We start from the raw sequence: 13,530 nt of genomic DNA, 5'->3' as shown, positions 1-13,530 counted from the left end.
TATAAACCGACAGTAAACCATACTCCTTACTAGCACTGATGGTGTTACCTAGTTTGATCTGAAAGAAAACAGGCAAGCTCAGAGAACACCAAACTTCTTCCATTTCCATGGCTACAAATTCCCTAAGGAGGGAAGATGTCAATCTAAGACATTTGGCTACTTGAATCCAACCTTTTGACTTTCCCTGCAAGTCAAAAGACCTAGAATCCAATGTCAAGCAAGGTCTTTTTTTTGGTACTCAAGACAATGGCAATAGATGAGCAAAAATAGCCAACAAAGACCATTCTTTCTCCCTATTAGAGGGAAACAAAGCAAAGAGCTAACCCATTTGGCTGACCCTTCCAGGAGAGAAATACTTGCTGATGGAGGCAACTCCCAATGATAGGCTGGCAGTCCTTCCTCGCTGGAGGGAACCCAAAGGACAAAGGATGACCTACCAGTGGTGATGCAATTGAACCCTCCAGGGCGCAGTTCACTGAGACTGGTGCGGTTCAGCTCAGCCGGCGAGTGGCACTCGATGGGCTCCACCAGGGCACTGGTGTGGCTCAACCATTCCACCAGCCATTTCAGTTTACAGTCACAGTGGAAAGCATTTCCCCGCAAGTCCCTGTTGAGAAAGAAGTTGGTGGCTGATTACCAGGAGGGCAGGTTGGCAGCCAAACGTTCACCCAGAGCCAGCTTCATGTCTTCTCGGGTTGGGGTGGGGAGTGCCTTTCTGTCAAGGCCCTGTCGGACTCTGAATCCGAGGAGGAAGATGAACAGCTGATGGGGAGTGGGAGTGTGGCTCCGTTGGCTGTGGAGGAAACTGGGGAAGGGCAAAGTCCGGTTGGGCAGAGCAGGGAAGAGATAGAACAAGGGAGAGGGAGTTCAGAGGAAGACTCGGGCCCACCCCCTCTTCATCCTAGGGCACGCAGGGAGGAATGGAGAAGAGAGCAATGTGGGTTGCGTGGCTTATGGGGGAAGGAATGGGCCCTGGTTCTCTTCGTTAGCCACACCTGGGAATGAGAGTTTAAAAGAAATTCATGCTGAGTGTGGCAGCTGCTGGGAGCAAACTTGAGTTTATCTTGTGTTGACTTTAGTTATCGTCTTCCTGGAGACTTCCCAACCATGTTGAGTTATTGCCATGCCTTCATGTCTGGAATTCTTGCTCCTGCCCTGCTGAACTAATTAACTCATCTTGCCTTGATTGGACTTAGAGTTACAGTTTTTGTTGACCACATTTTGAACTTGATCCTCTGCAGCCAAAGGCTGTTCCTGGGAGAGTTTTTCTCCAGTCAGAAGGTAACCAGGACATTGGGGGCAAAGTTGGAGCTAAATAAGGGACTCCTACTGATTATCTGACTGAGCTGTCTTTGTGCCACGCCACTTTGGGTCATCACAGCTTTCCATGCTTCAAGCACTCAGGGCTGAGGATGGTTAATTCTTTGCCCAAACCATCTCTCTCTTGCCATAATTCACATCCATCTCTTCTTTCTCCAAGCCGAAACCAGGAAATAGAACATACAATAGAGCATACAATAATAGAGTTGGAAGGGACCTTAGAGGTCTTCTAGTCCAACCCTCTGCTCGAGCAGGAACCCTATACCATTTCAGACAAGCGGTTGTCCAATCTCTTCTTAAAAACATCCAGTGTTGGAGCATTCACAACTTCTGAAGGCAAGCGCTTCCATGGGTTAATTGCTCTCACTATTAGAAAATGTCTCCTTAGTTCTAGGTTGCTTCTCTCCTTGGTTAGTTTCCATCCTTTGTTTCTTGTCTTGCTTTTTTTGGAAAATAGTTTGACCCCCCCAACTTTGTAGGAGCCCCTCAAATATTGGAACACTGCTATCATGTCTCCCCCTAGTTCTTCTCATTAGACTAGACATACCCAATTTCTGTAACCATTCTTTGTATGTTTTAGCCTCCAGCCCCTATGCATAGCCCTCAAACCATAGAAAATCCCGGGGAACCTTCAGGTCAGTCAATCAAAATCCGATAGGACAATTTTGAATGGGCTTCTATTTTCCTTGTGAAAATCTTTGTTAAATTAACTTAATATGAAAACTTACTAAAACTATACTTTGGGGACTCCCATTCAATCCTTTTGCCATCAACTGTTTGGATTGGCTAGTCTAGAGAAGAGAAGGACCAGGGGAGACAGGATAGCAGTGTTCCAATATTTGAGGGGCAGCCACAGAGAGGAAGGGGTCAAGCTATTATCCAAAGCACCTGAAGGCCAGACAAGGAATAATGGATGGAAACTGAACAAGGAGAGATTTAACCTAGAAATAAGGAGAAGCTTTCTGACAGTGAGAACAATCAACCAATGGAACTGAAGTTGGAAGTTGTGGGAGCACCCTCACTTGAGACTTTCAAGAAGAGATTGGACTGCCATTTGTCAGAAATGGTGTAGGGTCTCCTGCTTGGGTGGGGGGTTGGACTAGATGACCTAGAAGGTCCCTTCCAACTCTGATTATCTGTTATTATCTGTTATCTGATTGCAAAGGCAAAAGACAGGCCTTTGGCTGCCCTCGTGACCAGGAGTTGAAGTTAGGCTGAGTCAAACATTTTCTACCCAAAATTGTTTCCTTCTGCTGGACCCACAACTTACACTGAAGTCAGTGAATCCAGGCCTCGGAAGAGGTGCCTTGGTAAGGTCTGCAAGTTGTTGTTGGCTAAATTCCTGTGAAAAATGAAAACAAAAAAGAACATCCTTAAAAGCAAGTTGGCAGGTCTGAGAACATGCTGTGTGTTGAAGTGAAGCAGCTACAATAGAAGAGCTCAGGGTTGAACTGCGGCATCACGGATCTCTCTTAGCTCGGTTGTTTGCTTGCAGAAGTTTCATTACCTAACTAGGTAACCACATTACTATTGATAATGTTGGGAAATGAAATGTCTGCAAGCGAGCAAACAACAGACAGCACCAAGAACCAAAAATAAAGGAGTATTTGGGATAATTAAAGCATCTAAATCAAGTAAAATTATTGCCGTCTTAGGCTAAGTTGCCAGGTGAGACCCTCAAGGCATGTATGTCACTTTAAATTTACCCCAAATAAAGGGTGGATATAAAATTTAATAAATAAACAGTAAGTAGAATTGTGTGGCAAGCTTTGCCAGAACTCCAGAAGTCCAAAGAGGAACCAGGAAGATGTCTCACAAAGTACTCACAGATGAAGAAGAGTCTTCAGGCCTCTGAAAGCATTCTTGGAGATGGCTTCTAGTCTGTTTTGTTCAATGAACCTGGCAAGGAAGAGAAATCCTCATAACTCTCAGAAAAGGGGCAAAAGGATGTTATTAGGTATGCTCAAAAATAATGCTATTACTATTAGAAGCATGTAGCAACTATTGAATAATTGAAAAATGAAGGATCATGCGCTGATAAAGTCATGCATAACAACATTAGATTAAAGTAGTAATTCTTAAGAGTGGCCGTATTAAAAATTAGAATAGACAAAAAATTAGAAATGGGGGGATATCGTTATACTTAATCCATTGAAAGTGAATATTAGAGGTCAAGATCAGAGTTTGAAAAAGGATGTTATTAGGTATGCTCAGAAATGATGCTATTACTATTAGAAGGATGTAGCAAATATAAGTGAAAAATGAAGGATTATGTGTTGATATAGCTAGGTATAACATTAGATTATGTAAGATTAATTTAGTAATGCTCATTGTATTATCATTGCTTTTGTATCAAAATGATTGATACTCAGACACCACACTGTCCATGAAACGATATTGATGTATTTTTAAAAAAATTAAATAAAAAACTTTACAAAAAAAGAAGAAGAAAGGAGCAAAAGGGGATAGGGTAGTGGTTAAGACATTGGACGAAGGATGGGCTAACACCAACTCTCAAATCATGGGGGATTTTATCCAGTCAAACTTTCTCAACTCAGCCTGCCTCACACGGCATCATCACAAAATCTCCAGAACGGTAAAGCCTACAAACTTGAAATTGGGCATGTATGAGAAAATCAGAAGTGGGGGAACCACTGCTACACAAGTTTGCCTTTTGCTTCTGGGAAAAGGGAGCCCCATAACAGGAACGTGCAAAGCAAAAAGCAAGATGGGCTCTAAATCTGGGATCAGCCACGTATAACCTTCTACTGTAGATGTTGGAATGAAATGTTCGCGAAGAAAGGAAAATAAAGCTGATTGCACATTTTACTGTAAACATGTTCCCTTTTGGGGTCCTTTCAGACTCAAAGTAGTTCCTAGGACATAAAATCATAGGGCCGGAAGGAATCTCAGAGGTCTACTAGTCCAACTCCTGCTGAGGGCAGGAGAGCTTACACCATCCTGATAAAATGACTGTCCAATCTATTTTTGGAAAACCTCCAGTGTTGGAGCACCCACAATTCCAGGAGGCAAGCTGATCCATTGATTAATTGTTCTCACTGACAAGCATTTTTCCTTACTTCTAAGTTGGATCTCTCTTTAACAAGCTTCCACACGTTACTTCTTGTCCTGCCCTCTGGAGCTTTGGAGAATGTCAATCCCCTCTTTCCTGTGACAGCGCCTCCCAACAGTTTCTCCATATAGTTCCATAGCTACAGCTCAGACTCTTGAACCCTACAAGCCCTTCTCGTTGTGAGCTAGAGACTCTGCCTCTTGTCTTCAATATACAGCAGTCCAGATGTTGATAGACTGTGACTCCCTCCACCCTCACCAAAGTCCTTGGGGGAAGTAACGAATGATAGGTCGCTGTCCCATCACATGGGAAGGGGCCATGCTATCCTGCCCTTGATCGAGATCCTGACTCTTGGCAAATTCCTGGTGTCAACCCAAATTGGTCCTCACTAATGGACTCGCTCCTCTTTTCCCAAACCCACCATGGTTGTATACTTACAGATATTCCAGGTGTATCAGTCCCACAAAAGCATCGTCCCCAATCAGTTCCAGGGAGTTGTAAGTGATCAAGCTAAGGGGGAGAAGGTAGATACAGATAATCAGAGTTGGAAGGAGCCTTGTAGGTCATCTAGTCCAACCCCCCACCCAAACAGGAGACCCAACACCATTTCTGACAGATGGCAGCCCAGTCTCTTCTTGAAAGCCTCCGGTGATGAAGCTCCCACAACCTCTCAAGGCAAGCTGTTCCATTAGTTGATTATTCTCACTGTCAGAAAATTTCTTTTTATTTCCAGGTTAAATCTCTCCTTGTTCAGTTTCCATCCATTATTCCTTGTCTGGCCTACAGGCACTTTAGAAATTAGATTGACCCCCTCCTCTCAATGGCATCCCCTCAAATATTGGAAAACTGCTATCATGTCTCCCCTGGTCCTTCTCTTTACTAGACTAGCCAAGCCCAGTTCCTGCAACCATTCATTATATGTTTTAGCCTCCAGTTCCCTAATCATCCTGGTTGCTCTTCTCTATACTCTTTCTAGAGTCTCAACATCTTTTTTATAATGTGGTGACCAAAACTGGATGCATACTCTAGGTGTGGTCTTACTAAGGCTTTTTAGAGTGGTGTTAGTACTTCCCTTGATCTTGATTGTATCCCTCTGTTAATACAACTACGTTAATACAACATTAGCTTTTTTGGCTGCTGCTACACACTGCTGGCTGATATTTAGCTGGTTGTCCACTAAGACTCCAAGATCCCTCTCACAGTTACTGCTATTGAGCCTGGTTTCACCCAGTCTATATGTGTACTTTTGGTTTTTCTTGCCTAAGTGTAGGACTTTACTTTTCTCTACATTGAATTTATAATCAATCACCAACTGGTTGGGCTAAAACTATTTGCCAACGTTCACTCGAGCATTTTGAAATGTTAAAGCAGGCCATTAAACCCAGATTGGAGAAATGATCTAATTGTTTCCTGCCTGAAACTTCCCTTGGTCTAGCAATGAGTCAGAGGTCATCTAGAGGGTTTGGTTTTTTTTAAATTCCCCTTTTCAATCTCATAAATGAATTTCAGAGCACGCGGTGGGGGGAAAACATAGAATGTCTTGAAGGAATGTTTTTCTCGGAAGGGTATTTTTAAATCTATCCCATCTGAATAAGGCACATAGGATCAGGAGGTTTCCAAGACCCAAAATATCCAAGATTAGTAAGCAGCTCATTGATTAAAAAAAAACCAAGCAAATTAGCTGCTATTGCTTTGCCAATGCCTGTTTCCTAGGTTGCAAACGGGGAGGAAAAAGCCGTATTTTTTTAAACCATCATGTTTTTCATTAAAATGAGCAGCTGCAACAGTTCACTAGTTCAAAAGCAGGGCCAGGTTCATATGCGGATATGCTAACCCCCTCCCTTATAGGGTGAGCACATAGTTAGTCCTTGACTTATGACCACAATTGACTCCGAACGTTCCTGTTGCTAAGCGAGGCGTTTATTAAGTGAATTTTGCCCCGTTTCATGACCTTTCCTACCACCGTTGTTAAGTGAATCACTGCAGTTGTTAGTGACATGGTCATTGTGAATTAGGCTTTCCCATTGACTTTGCTTGTCAGAGGGTCACAAAAGGGGATCACAAAAGAGGATTATGACGGTCATAAATATGAGTCAGTGGCCAAGCATCTGAGTTTTGATCACATGACCATGGGAAAGGTGAAAGTGAGTGAGTATGAAAAATGGTCCTAAGTCACTTTTTTTCAGTGATGTTGTAAATTTGAATGATCACCAAATGAACCGTTGCAAGTCAAGGACTACCTGGATTATGTGTGTCACATGAAAAGCCTATACATGTTAATGTTCTGTCTGGAATCCGCACTGTATATCGGACATTAATACAATCGAGCGAGTCCAGAAGTATTTCACGAGAAGAGTATTACACTCCTCTGCTCGCAACAGAATACCCTAAATCCCCAGGCTTGAGATTTGGGGCTTGGACAACCTAGAACTATGCCGCCTACGGTTGGACTTAAGCGTAGTACACAAAATTATCTGCTACAATGTTCTACCAGTCAATGACTACTTCAGCCTCAACCGCAACAATACAAGAGCACACAACAGCTACAAACTCAATGTAAACCGCTCCAAACTTGATTGCAGAAAATACGACTTCAGCAACAAAGTGGTCAATGCCTGGAATGCACTACCTGACTCCACTGTTACATCCTCAAACCCCCATTCCTTTAACCTCAAACTATCCTCAAACTCACCCCATTCCTAAGAGGTCTGTAAGGGGCGTGCATAAGTGCACAATCGTGCTTCCTGTCCCTGTCCTATTGTCCCCATTTATTCGTACCTATTTCCTGTATTCTTACTCATGTTTATACTTATACCTATAATCTTGTAAGCGATTGACAAATAAAATAAATAAAATAAACAAGTGAAAACAGAATAGCACGGCCCGTTCCCCAAATCCATGTACATGGGGATCTAGATGGTTACTGAATTAACCCATCTAGCAGGCTTTGCAAAATAGACTCATCCAAAGAATGGTGTCTGTACAACAGGCAGAGCAGAGGTGGTATTCAGCCGGTTCTGACCAGTTCTGGAGAACCGGTAGCGGAAATTTTGAGTGGTTTGGAGAACCGGCAAATCCCACCTCTGACTGGCCCCGCCCCCATCTCTTCTCTGCCTCCTGAGTCCCAGATGATTGGCTGAGTCTTCTTTGGTTGCCCTGCACAGGAGAACGGAGTTGGAAAGCAGGTTAGTGGGGTGGGTAGAGAATGGTGATTTTGTAGTATATCCTTCCCCTGCCACGCCCACCAAGCCCCGCCCACAGAACCGGTAGTAAAAAAAATTTGAATCCCACCACTGAGGCAGAGGCATTCAAAAGACCTACTCAAGATTAGAACCAATCAAGCATAGCATGCCAAGGAAGCCATTAGGGTTTGCAACTGACTGAGAAAAATATGGGGTTTAAACACAACTCAAAGGATAGAGAGACCGTAGAGGTATGTATTGCCCTGTGAAAGGGACCAATCAGGGGGGGCCTTTCAAAAATTTTAGCAACAGGTTCTCTCTGCCCAGTTGCTGGGTGGGTGTGGCCATAGTGGGCATGGCCTAGCCCAGGGGTCCCCAACCACCAGGCCCTGGACCGGTACCGGTCCGTGGAACATTTTCTACTGGGCCGCCGGTTTGCTGGGTGCCGCCATCTTGTTTTGATGAGAAAGTGCTTCCGGTGAGCTTTTCCGGTTGGAAAGCGGCGTTTGGGTGCTGAAGGAATCCTCGCGCCTTAGTTTCATCGAAGGGGGGCGGCGGCTTCGAACAAAACTAAGGCGCGAGGATTCTTTCAGCACCCAAGGCAAGGCGAGCCGAGTGACCGTGACCGCCCAGGCCCATCGACAAAGGTACAAAGGAGGAGTTGAAGGTGGCGGGGAGAAGCGGGGGACGGCTGGCTGGCCGGTCGCTCGGCTCGCCTTGCCATGCGTGCTGATGCCGGTACTGGGCCGCGGATCATTTTGTGATGCCGGTACCGGCACAAAAAAAGGTTGGGGGCCACTGGCCTAGCCAGCCTCCTGCACCATGGTGGGGGAGGCGTTTTTGCCCTCCCCGGGGTCCGGAGGCTTTCCTTGAGCCTCTGGGAGGGTGAAAATGGCCTCCCTGGGCTCCGGAGGTTCTCTGGAGGTAGAAATGGGCCAAACTGAACTCAAATTGGAATATATTTTTTTTGCTAGGAATAATTACAGGCCAATACACTGAAAAGACAATTGCATATTTTTAACAGCAGCCAGAATAGCTTTTGCACAATTATGGAAAGGAGCTAATATCCCTTTGGAAGATTTAGTTATACAAAAAATATTGGAATGCGCTGAAATGGATAAGCTCACATTGGAAATGAAAGACAGGGAGGGTTCTGAATATTATCTAATATGGGATAAATGGTATGAGCGGTTAAAAAAAAACAGATATAAAGATTAGGAAGAAGGATTATAGTAAATAAAGCAAGAGACCTTAATAGAATATTAATATAGGTATGTATATAATAATGTATATAGGATATATGTATTTGTTGATGCCAAAATTTTGTTACAAGTATAAGTGAGGTTTGTATTTTTGAAAACTGTAATAAAAATATTTAATAATTAAAAAAAAGGAAACGGAGCTTGGGTGAGTCATGCTCCCCCGAGCTCTGTTTTGCTGGCCAAGTGCTTGGGCCATCAAAGGTGCCCCTGATGAATGACATCGAGCTGGCCATCTCCACCCTGGCTATGCCCTCCCCCGGACCCTCCCCCAGGTCAAACACAACTCTGACGCGGCCCTCAATGAAATGGAGTTTGACACGCCTGATCTAAAGGGAAGGGTGTCAGATTGGTAATTCTGAGACTGAATCTGGCAGACTTCCAGATATACAGGTACACCGAATCACATGCCATGAACACTTTACATAACGGGCCCTGCTTCCTCTTCCTCCTCCAGATCCACAGGGACCCCTTCCAAGGTGGACGGATGGATGCAGAAAGAACGATGTTCAGTCAAGAGGAAAGAAAACAAGGGCCTGCCCTCCTAAGAAGCCCAAGAAGGGCACAATCCTTGCTGTTCTCCTTATCAGGAATCGGGTGAAACACTAGGCATGTACCCAGCTAGACATATGCAGAAGGCTTCTTGGTAAGATCCCGTGAGTGGGAGATTGGATAGCAAAGCAGAGACAGGTTCCCATGTACCATACACACTGGCTGAGGAACCACTTAAAGGTACACACGTTTTGAGGCATGCCACAACACTCACAACCGAGAGGATCCTTACAGCAGCTGGAGAGACGGCACCTGTTGAAAACTGCCTTCCAAGACCTCAGTGAAGCCGGACCGAATGAGACACCTGAATGAGAGAGAGAGAGAGGAGAGTGAGGGTGGGAGAGAGAGGAGGGAGGGGAGGGAGGGAGGGAGGGAGAGAGAAGAGGAGGAGGGAGGGAGGAGAGAGAAAGAGGAGCGAGAGGAGAGAGAGGGAGGGAGGGAGGGAGAGAGAGGGAGAGAGAGAGAGGGAGGGAGAGGGAGGGAGGAGGAGGAGAGAGAGGAAGAGGAGGGAGGGAGGGAGGGAGAGAGAAGAGGAGGAGGGAGGGAGGGAGAGAGGAAGAGGAGCGAGAGAGAGAGAGAGGAGGGAGGGAGGGAGAGAGAGGAAGAGGAGAGAGGGAGGGAGGAAGGAGGGGAGAGGAGAGAGAGGAAGAGGAGAGAAGGAGGGAGGGAGAGAGAAGAGGAGGAGGGAGGGAGGGAGAGAGGAAGAGGAGCGAGAGGAGAGAGAGAGGGGGGAGGGAGGGAGGGAGAGAGAGAGGAGAGGAGGGAGGGAGGGAGGGAGAGAGAGAGAGGAAGAGGAGAGAGAGGGAGGGAGAGAGAGGAAGAGGAGAGAGGAGGGAGGGAGAGGAGGAGGAGAGAGAGGGAGAGAGAGGGAGGGAGGGAGAGAGAGGAAGAGGAGAGAAGGAGGGAGGGAGAGAGAAGAGGAGGAGGGAGGGAGGGAGAGAGGAAGAGGAGCGAGAGGAGAGAGAGGGAGGGAGGGAGGGAGGGAGAGAGAGGAAGAGGAGGGAGGGAGGGAGGGAGAGAGAGAGAGGAGAGAGAGAGAGGAGAGGAAGGAAGGAGGGAGAGAGAGGAAGAGGAGAGAGGGAGGGAGGGAGAGGAGGAGGGAGAGGAGGAGAGAGGAGGAGGGAGGGAGGAGAGAAGAGGAGAGAGGGAGGGATGGAGAGAGAGAGAAGAGGAGAGAGAGGGAGGAAGGAAGGAGGGAGAGAGAGGAAGAGGAGAGAGGGAGGGAGGGAGAGAGGAGGAGGGAGAGAGGAGAGAGAGAGGGAGGGAGGGAGGGAGAGAGAGAGAGGAGAGGAGGGAGGGAGGGAGAGGAGAGAGAGAGAGGAAGAGGAGAGAGGGAGGGAGGGAGGGAGAAGAGGAGGGAGGGAGGGAGGGAGAGAGGAAGAGGAGCAGAGGAGGAGAGGAGAAAGAGGAGGGAGAGGAGGAGAGAGAGAGGAAGAGGAGAGAGAGGGAGGGAGGGAGGGAGAAGAGGAGGGAGGGAGGGAGGGAGAGAGGAAGAGGAGCGAGAGGAGCGAGAGGAGAGAGAGGGAGGGATGGAGAGAGAGAGAGGAAGAGGAGAGGGAGGAGGAGAGGAGGGAGAGGAGAGGAGAGGAGAGAAGGAGGAGGGAGGGAGAGAGAAGAGGAGGAGGGAGGGAGGAGAGAGAGGAAGAGGAGCGAGAGGGAGCGAGAGGAGAGAGAGGGAGGGAGGGAGGGAGAGAGAGGAAGAGGAGAGAGGGAGGGAGGGAGAGAGGAAGAGGAGAGATGGAGGGAGAGGAGAGGGTGGGAGAGAGAGGAAGAGGAGAGAAGGAGGGAGAGAGGAGGGTGGGAGAAAGAAGAGGAGGAGGGAGGGAGGGAGAGAGGAAGAGGAGAGAGGGAGGGAGGGAGAGAGAGAGAGAGGAAGAGGAGAGAGAGGGAGGAAGGAAGGAGGGAGAGAGAGGAAGAGGAGAGAGGGAGGGAGGGAGAGAGAGAGAGAGAAGAGGAGAGATGGAGGGAGAGGAGAGGGTGGGAGAGAGAGGAAGAGGAGAGAGGGAGGGAGAGGGTTCTCAGTAACCAAGCAGCTGCACCATCCCCTGGCCCAAAGGAAAGGGCCACTTCGATTCCTCAAAAGCTTCCATCAAGAGTATCCTTGGATTGCAATCCAAAATTCTGGATGTTGCCTTTCAAACTCTGTCCTGTGGGTGACAAGAGCCATTTCCTGGAGCCAGCTTTACCTGGAGGAATTTACCTGCCTCAGCTGGAGGCGCATTTGTGTGCATGGAGGTGCATCTCTGGCAACATTCCGAGTTTCAAAGGAGAGGAGGGGCTCCACCCCCCCCCCCCAAGCTGCATCTCATTTCCTCAGGGGATCTGCAATCAGGGTGGTGCTGGTGCTGGGAGGGAACATTGGCAGCTGCCCCTCCAGATGTCAAGGAGGGACATAGTTTCGTGGTTTTGGGATGCCAGTGGGCTGTATCGATTAAGGTCCGGATGGTTGGGGAAATCTAAATCGGTGTTTTTTCCTGACTCAGGGTGAACTTGGGCTGGATGCTTTTCCTCGGCCTATCTTCTTTCACAGGGTTGTTGTTTTGGGGGATCCAATGATGCAAGATTTGCTGAAAACTGTCCTGTTACTGTAGATATCCCCCCCCCAAAAACACACACATACACACACCACACACACACCACACACACAAGAAGAAAACAGAGGAAGCACCTAGCCTTTAGGATACCTTGCTTTTAGGAGGTGAATCTCTAGGAAGAAACGAGAGGGTGCATTTCAGGTGAATTTCAGCCGGCCTCAAGCAGAATGTGCGAGTGTGTTTGTGCATTCCTCTTGATTAAAATCCATTTCTTCCCATGCAACATCTCTCTGCTAACCTGGTCTCCATCACTGCACCAGAGATGGATGCTTTCGCCGAAGGAAAGCAATGGCACTTCTTGTGGCTCCTTGCTAGCTCAATTCCCCTGCCTCCTCCCAGCCACTTCCAGCCCCCTCTCGCCCCACCCCCACCCCGAGACCCCATAAAAGTTGTCTTCAACTCTGCAGGCCAGGCTAGCCAGGAATTGCAGATCTGACCCCTTTCGTGACAGTTTTTAGAGGATGGTTGGTAGTGGGGGATCCCAGCTGGTCTTCCTTTGGAGAAGGGGTGCCTATTGCTCTTGTTTTAAGCAGGGGGGCTGGACTAGAAGACCTCCAAGGCCCCTTCCAACTCGATTCTGATTCTGAGACTCCTCGGAAGCCCACTCCCCAAGCTTCAATCTTGGGAGAGGAGCCCACGTAGATTTTAAGCCTTGATCCTGGGAGATCTTGGACCGCAGTCGATTTATTTAACGTGCATAATCCTGGGAGATGAACTAGCAGCTGTTTTGCTAGGAGAGGATTGAAAGGAAGGAAGGAAGGAAGGAAGGAAGGAAGGAAGGAAGGAAGGAAGGAAGGAAGGAATAGGGGAGGTTAAAAGAAGCCCCCCCCCCGCTCCCCTCGCCCGGAGAAAGCTTACAGGGAGATGAGGTTCGGGGGCAGATCGCGGGGAATCTCCTTGACTCCCTCGCACAGCGCCGTGTCCTTGGTGCAGGTGCAGCCCGAAGCGCATCTTCTCTTCGGCGGTTTCCGGCCGGCGCTCGGCTGTTGCCCGGCCAGGAGCAGCAGCAACAGCACCCATCCCAGCAGCAGGAACGGAGCTCCGGTCCCGCCGATCCTCCGGCTCCAGCCCATTTTCCCTGCCCGTCAGCCAGCCAGCCGGCCGGCCAAAGCCGAGCAGGGACTCAGCGACCAGGCGTCCTCGCTGGCTCTTTCGCGGCCTCCCTTCCTTTCCCCCCCGCTCCTCCCGCCCGGGCCAAACCGCAAAGCGGAGCGGGGGCGCGCGCGCGCCCGGGACCCGGCTTGCCGCCGCTTTCTTCTTCTTCTGCCTTCTGCTGCTCCCGCGGGGGTTTAATCAGCCGAGAGCGGTCCCCGCGCCTCCGTCCCCGCGCCGGGCTCCGTACAGGCAGCTTTGGCACAGCCGCCACCTCCCGGCCGGGTCGAGACGCTGCCTGGCCCCATCCCAGCCTCCTTGGGGAGGAGGAGACGGGAGGCCCGCCGCTTCCTGCGCGCCTCCCCTGCCACCCCCCCCCCGCGAAGAGGAGAGAGAGGGATGGAGGGAGAGGGGTGGGATGGAGAGAGAGAGAGAGGAAGAGGAGGAGAGGGATGGAT

At 48.7% G+C, this 13,530-nt stretch overlaps 1 protein-coding gene across 1 annotated transcript in view; it reads right to left on the bottom strand.

Moving 5' to 3' along the window:
- Nucleotides 1-13,530, bottom strand: part of LGI4 (leucine rich repeat LGI family member 4) — a 21,801-nt gene extending 8,271 nt beyond the window's left edge. The window contains exons 1-6 of the mRNA XM_087970893.1: nucleotides 12,839-13,530; nucleotides 9,619-9,690; nucleotides 4,832-4,903; nucleotides 3,148-3,219; nucleotides 2,591-2,662; nucleotides 438-607 (exon numbers count right to left, since the gene is read on the bottom strand). Coding sequence (XP_087827019.1) covers nucleotides 438-607; nucleotides 2,591-2,662; nucleotides 3,148-3,219; nucleotides 4,832-4,903; nucleotides 9,619-9,690; nucleotides 12,839-13,053 — 673 coding nt within the window. The 5' untranslated portion in view covers nucleotides 13,054-13,530. The remainder of the gene's footprint in view (nucleotides 1-437; nucleotides 608-2,590; nucleotides 2,663-3,147; nucleotides 3,220-4,831; nucleotides 4,904-9,618; nucleotides 9,691-12,838) is intronic.

The sequence above is a fragment of the Notechis scutatus genome, chromosome 8 (genome assembly GCF_049901735.1).
Source record: "Notechis scutatus isolate UNSWTSFEM ecotype Mainland chromosome 8, rNotScu1.2, whole genome shotgun sequence".
NCBI lineage: Eukaryota > Metazoa > Chordata > Lepidosauria > Squamata > Elapidae > Notechis > Notechis scutatus.
The sequence above is the reverse complement of the archived record's forward strand: the minus strand, read 5'-3'. Positions and strand labels throughout refer to the sequence as shown.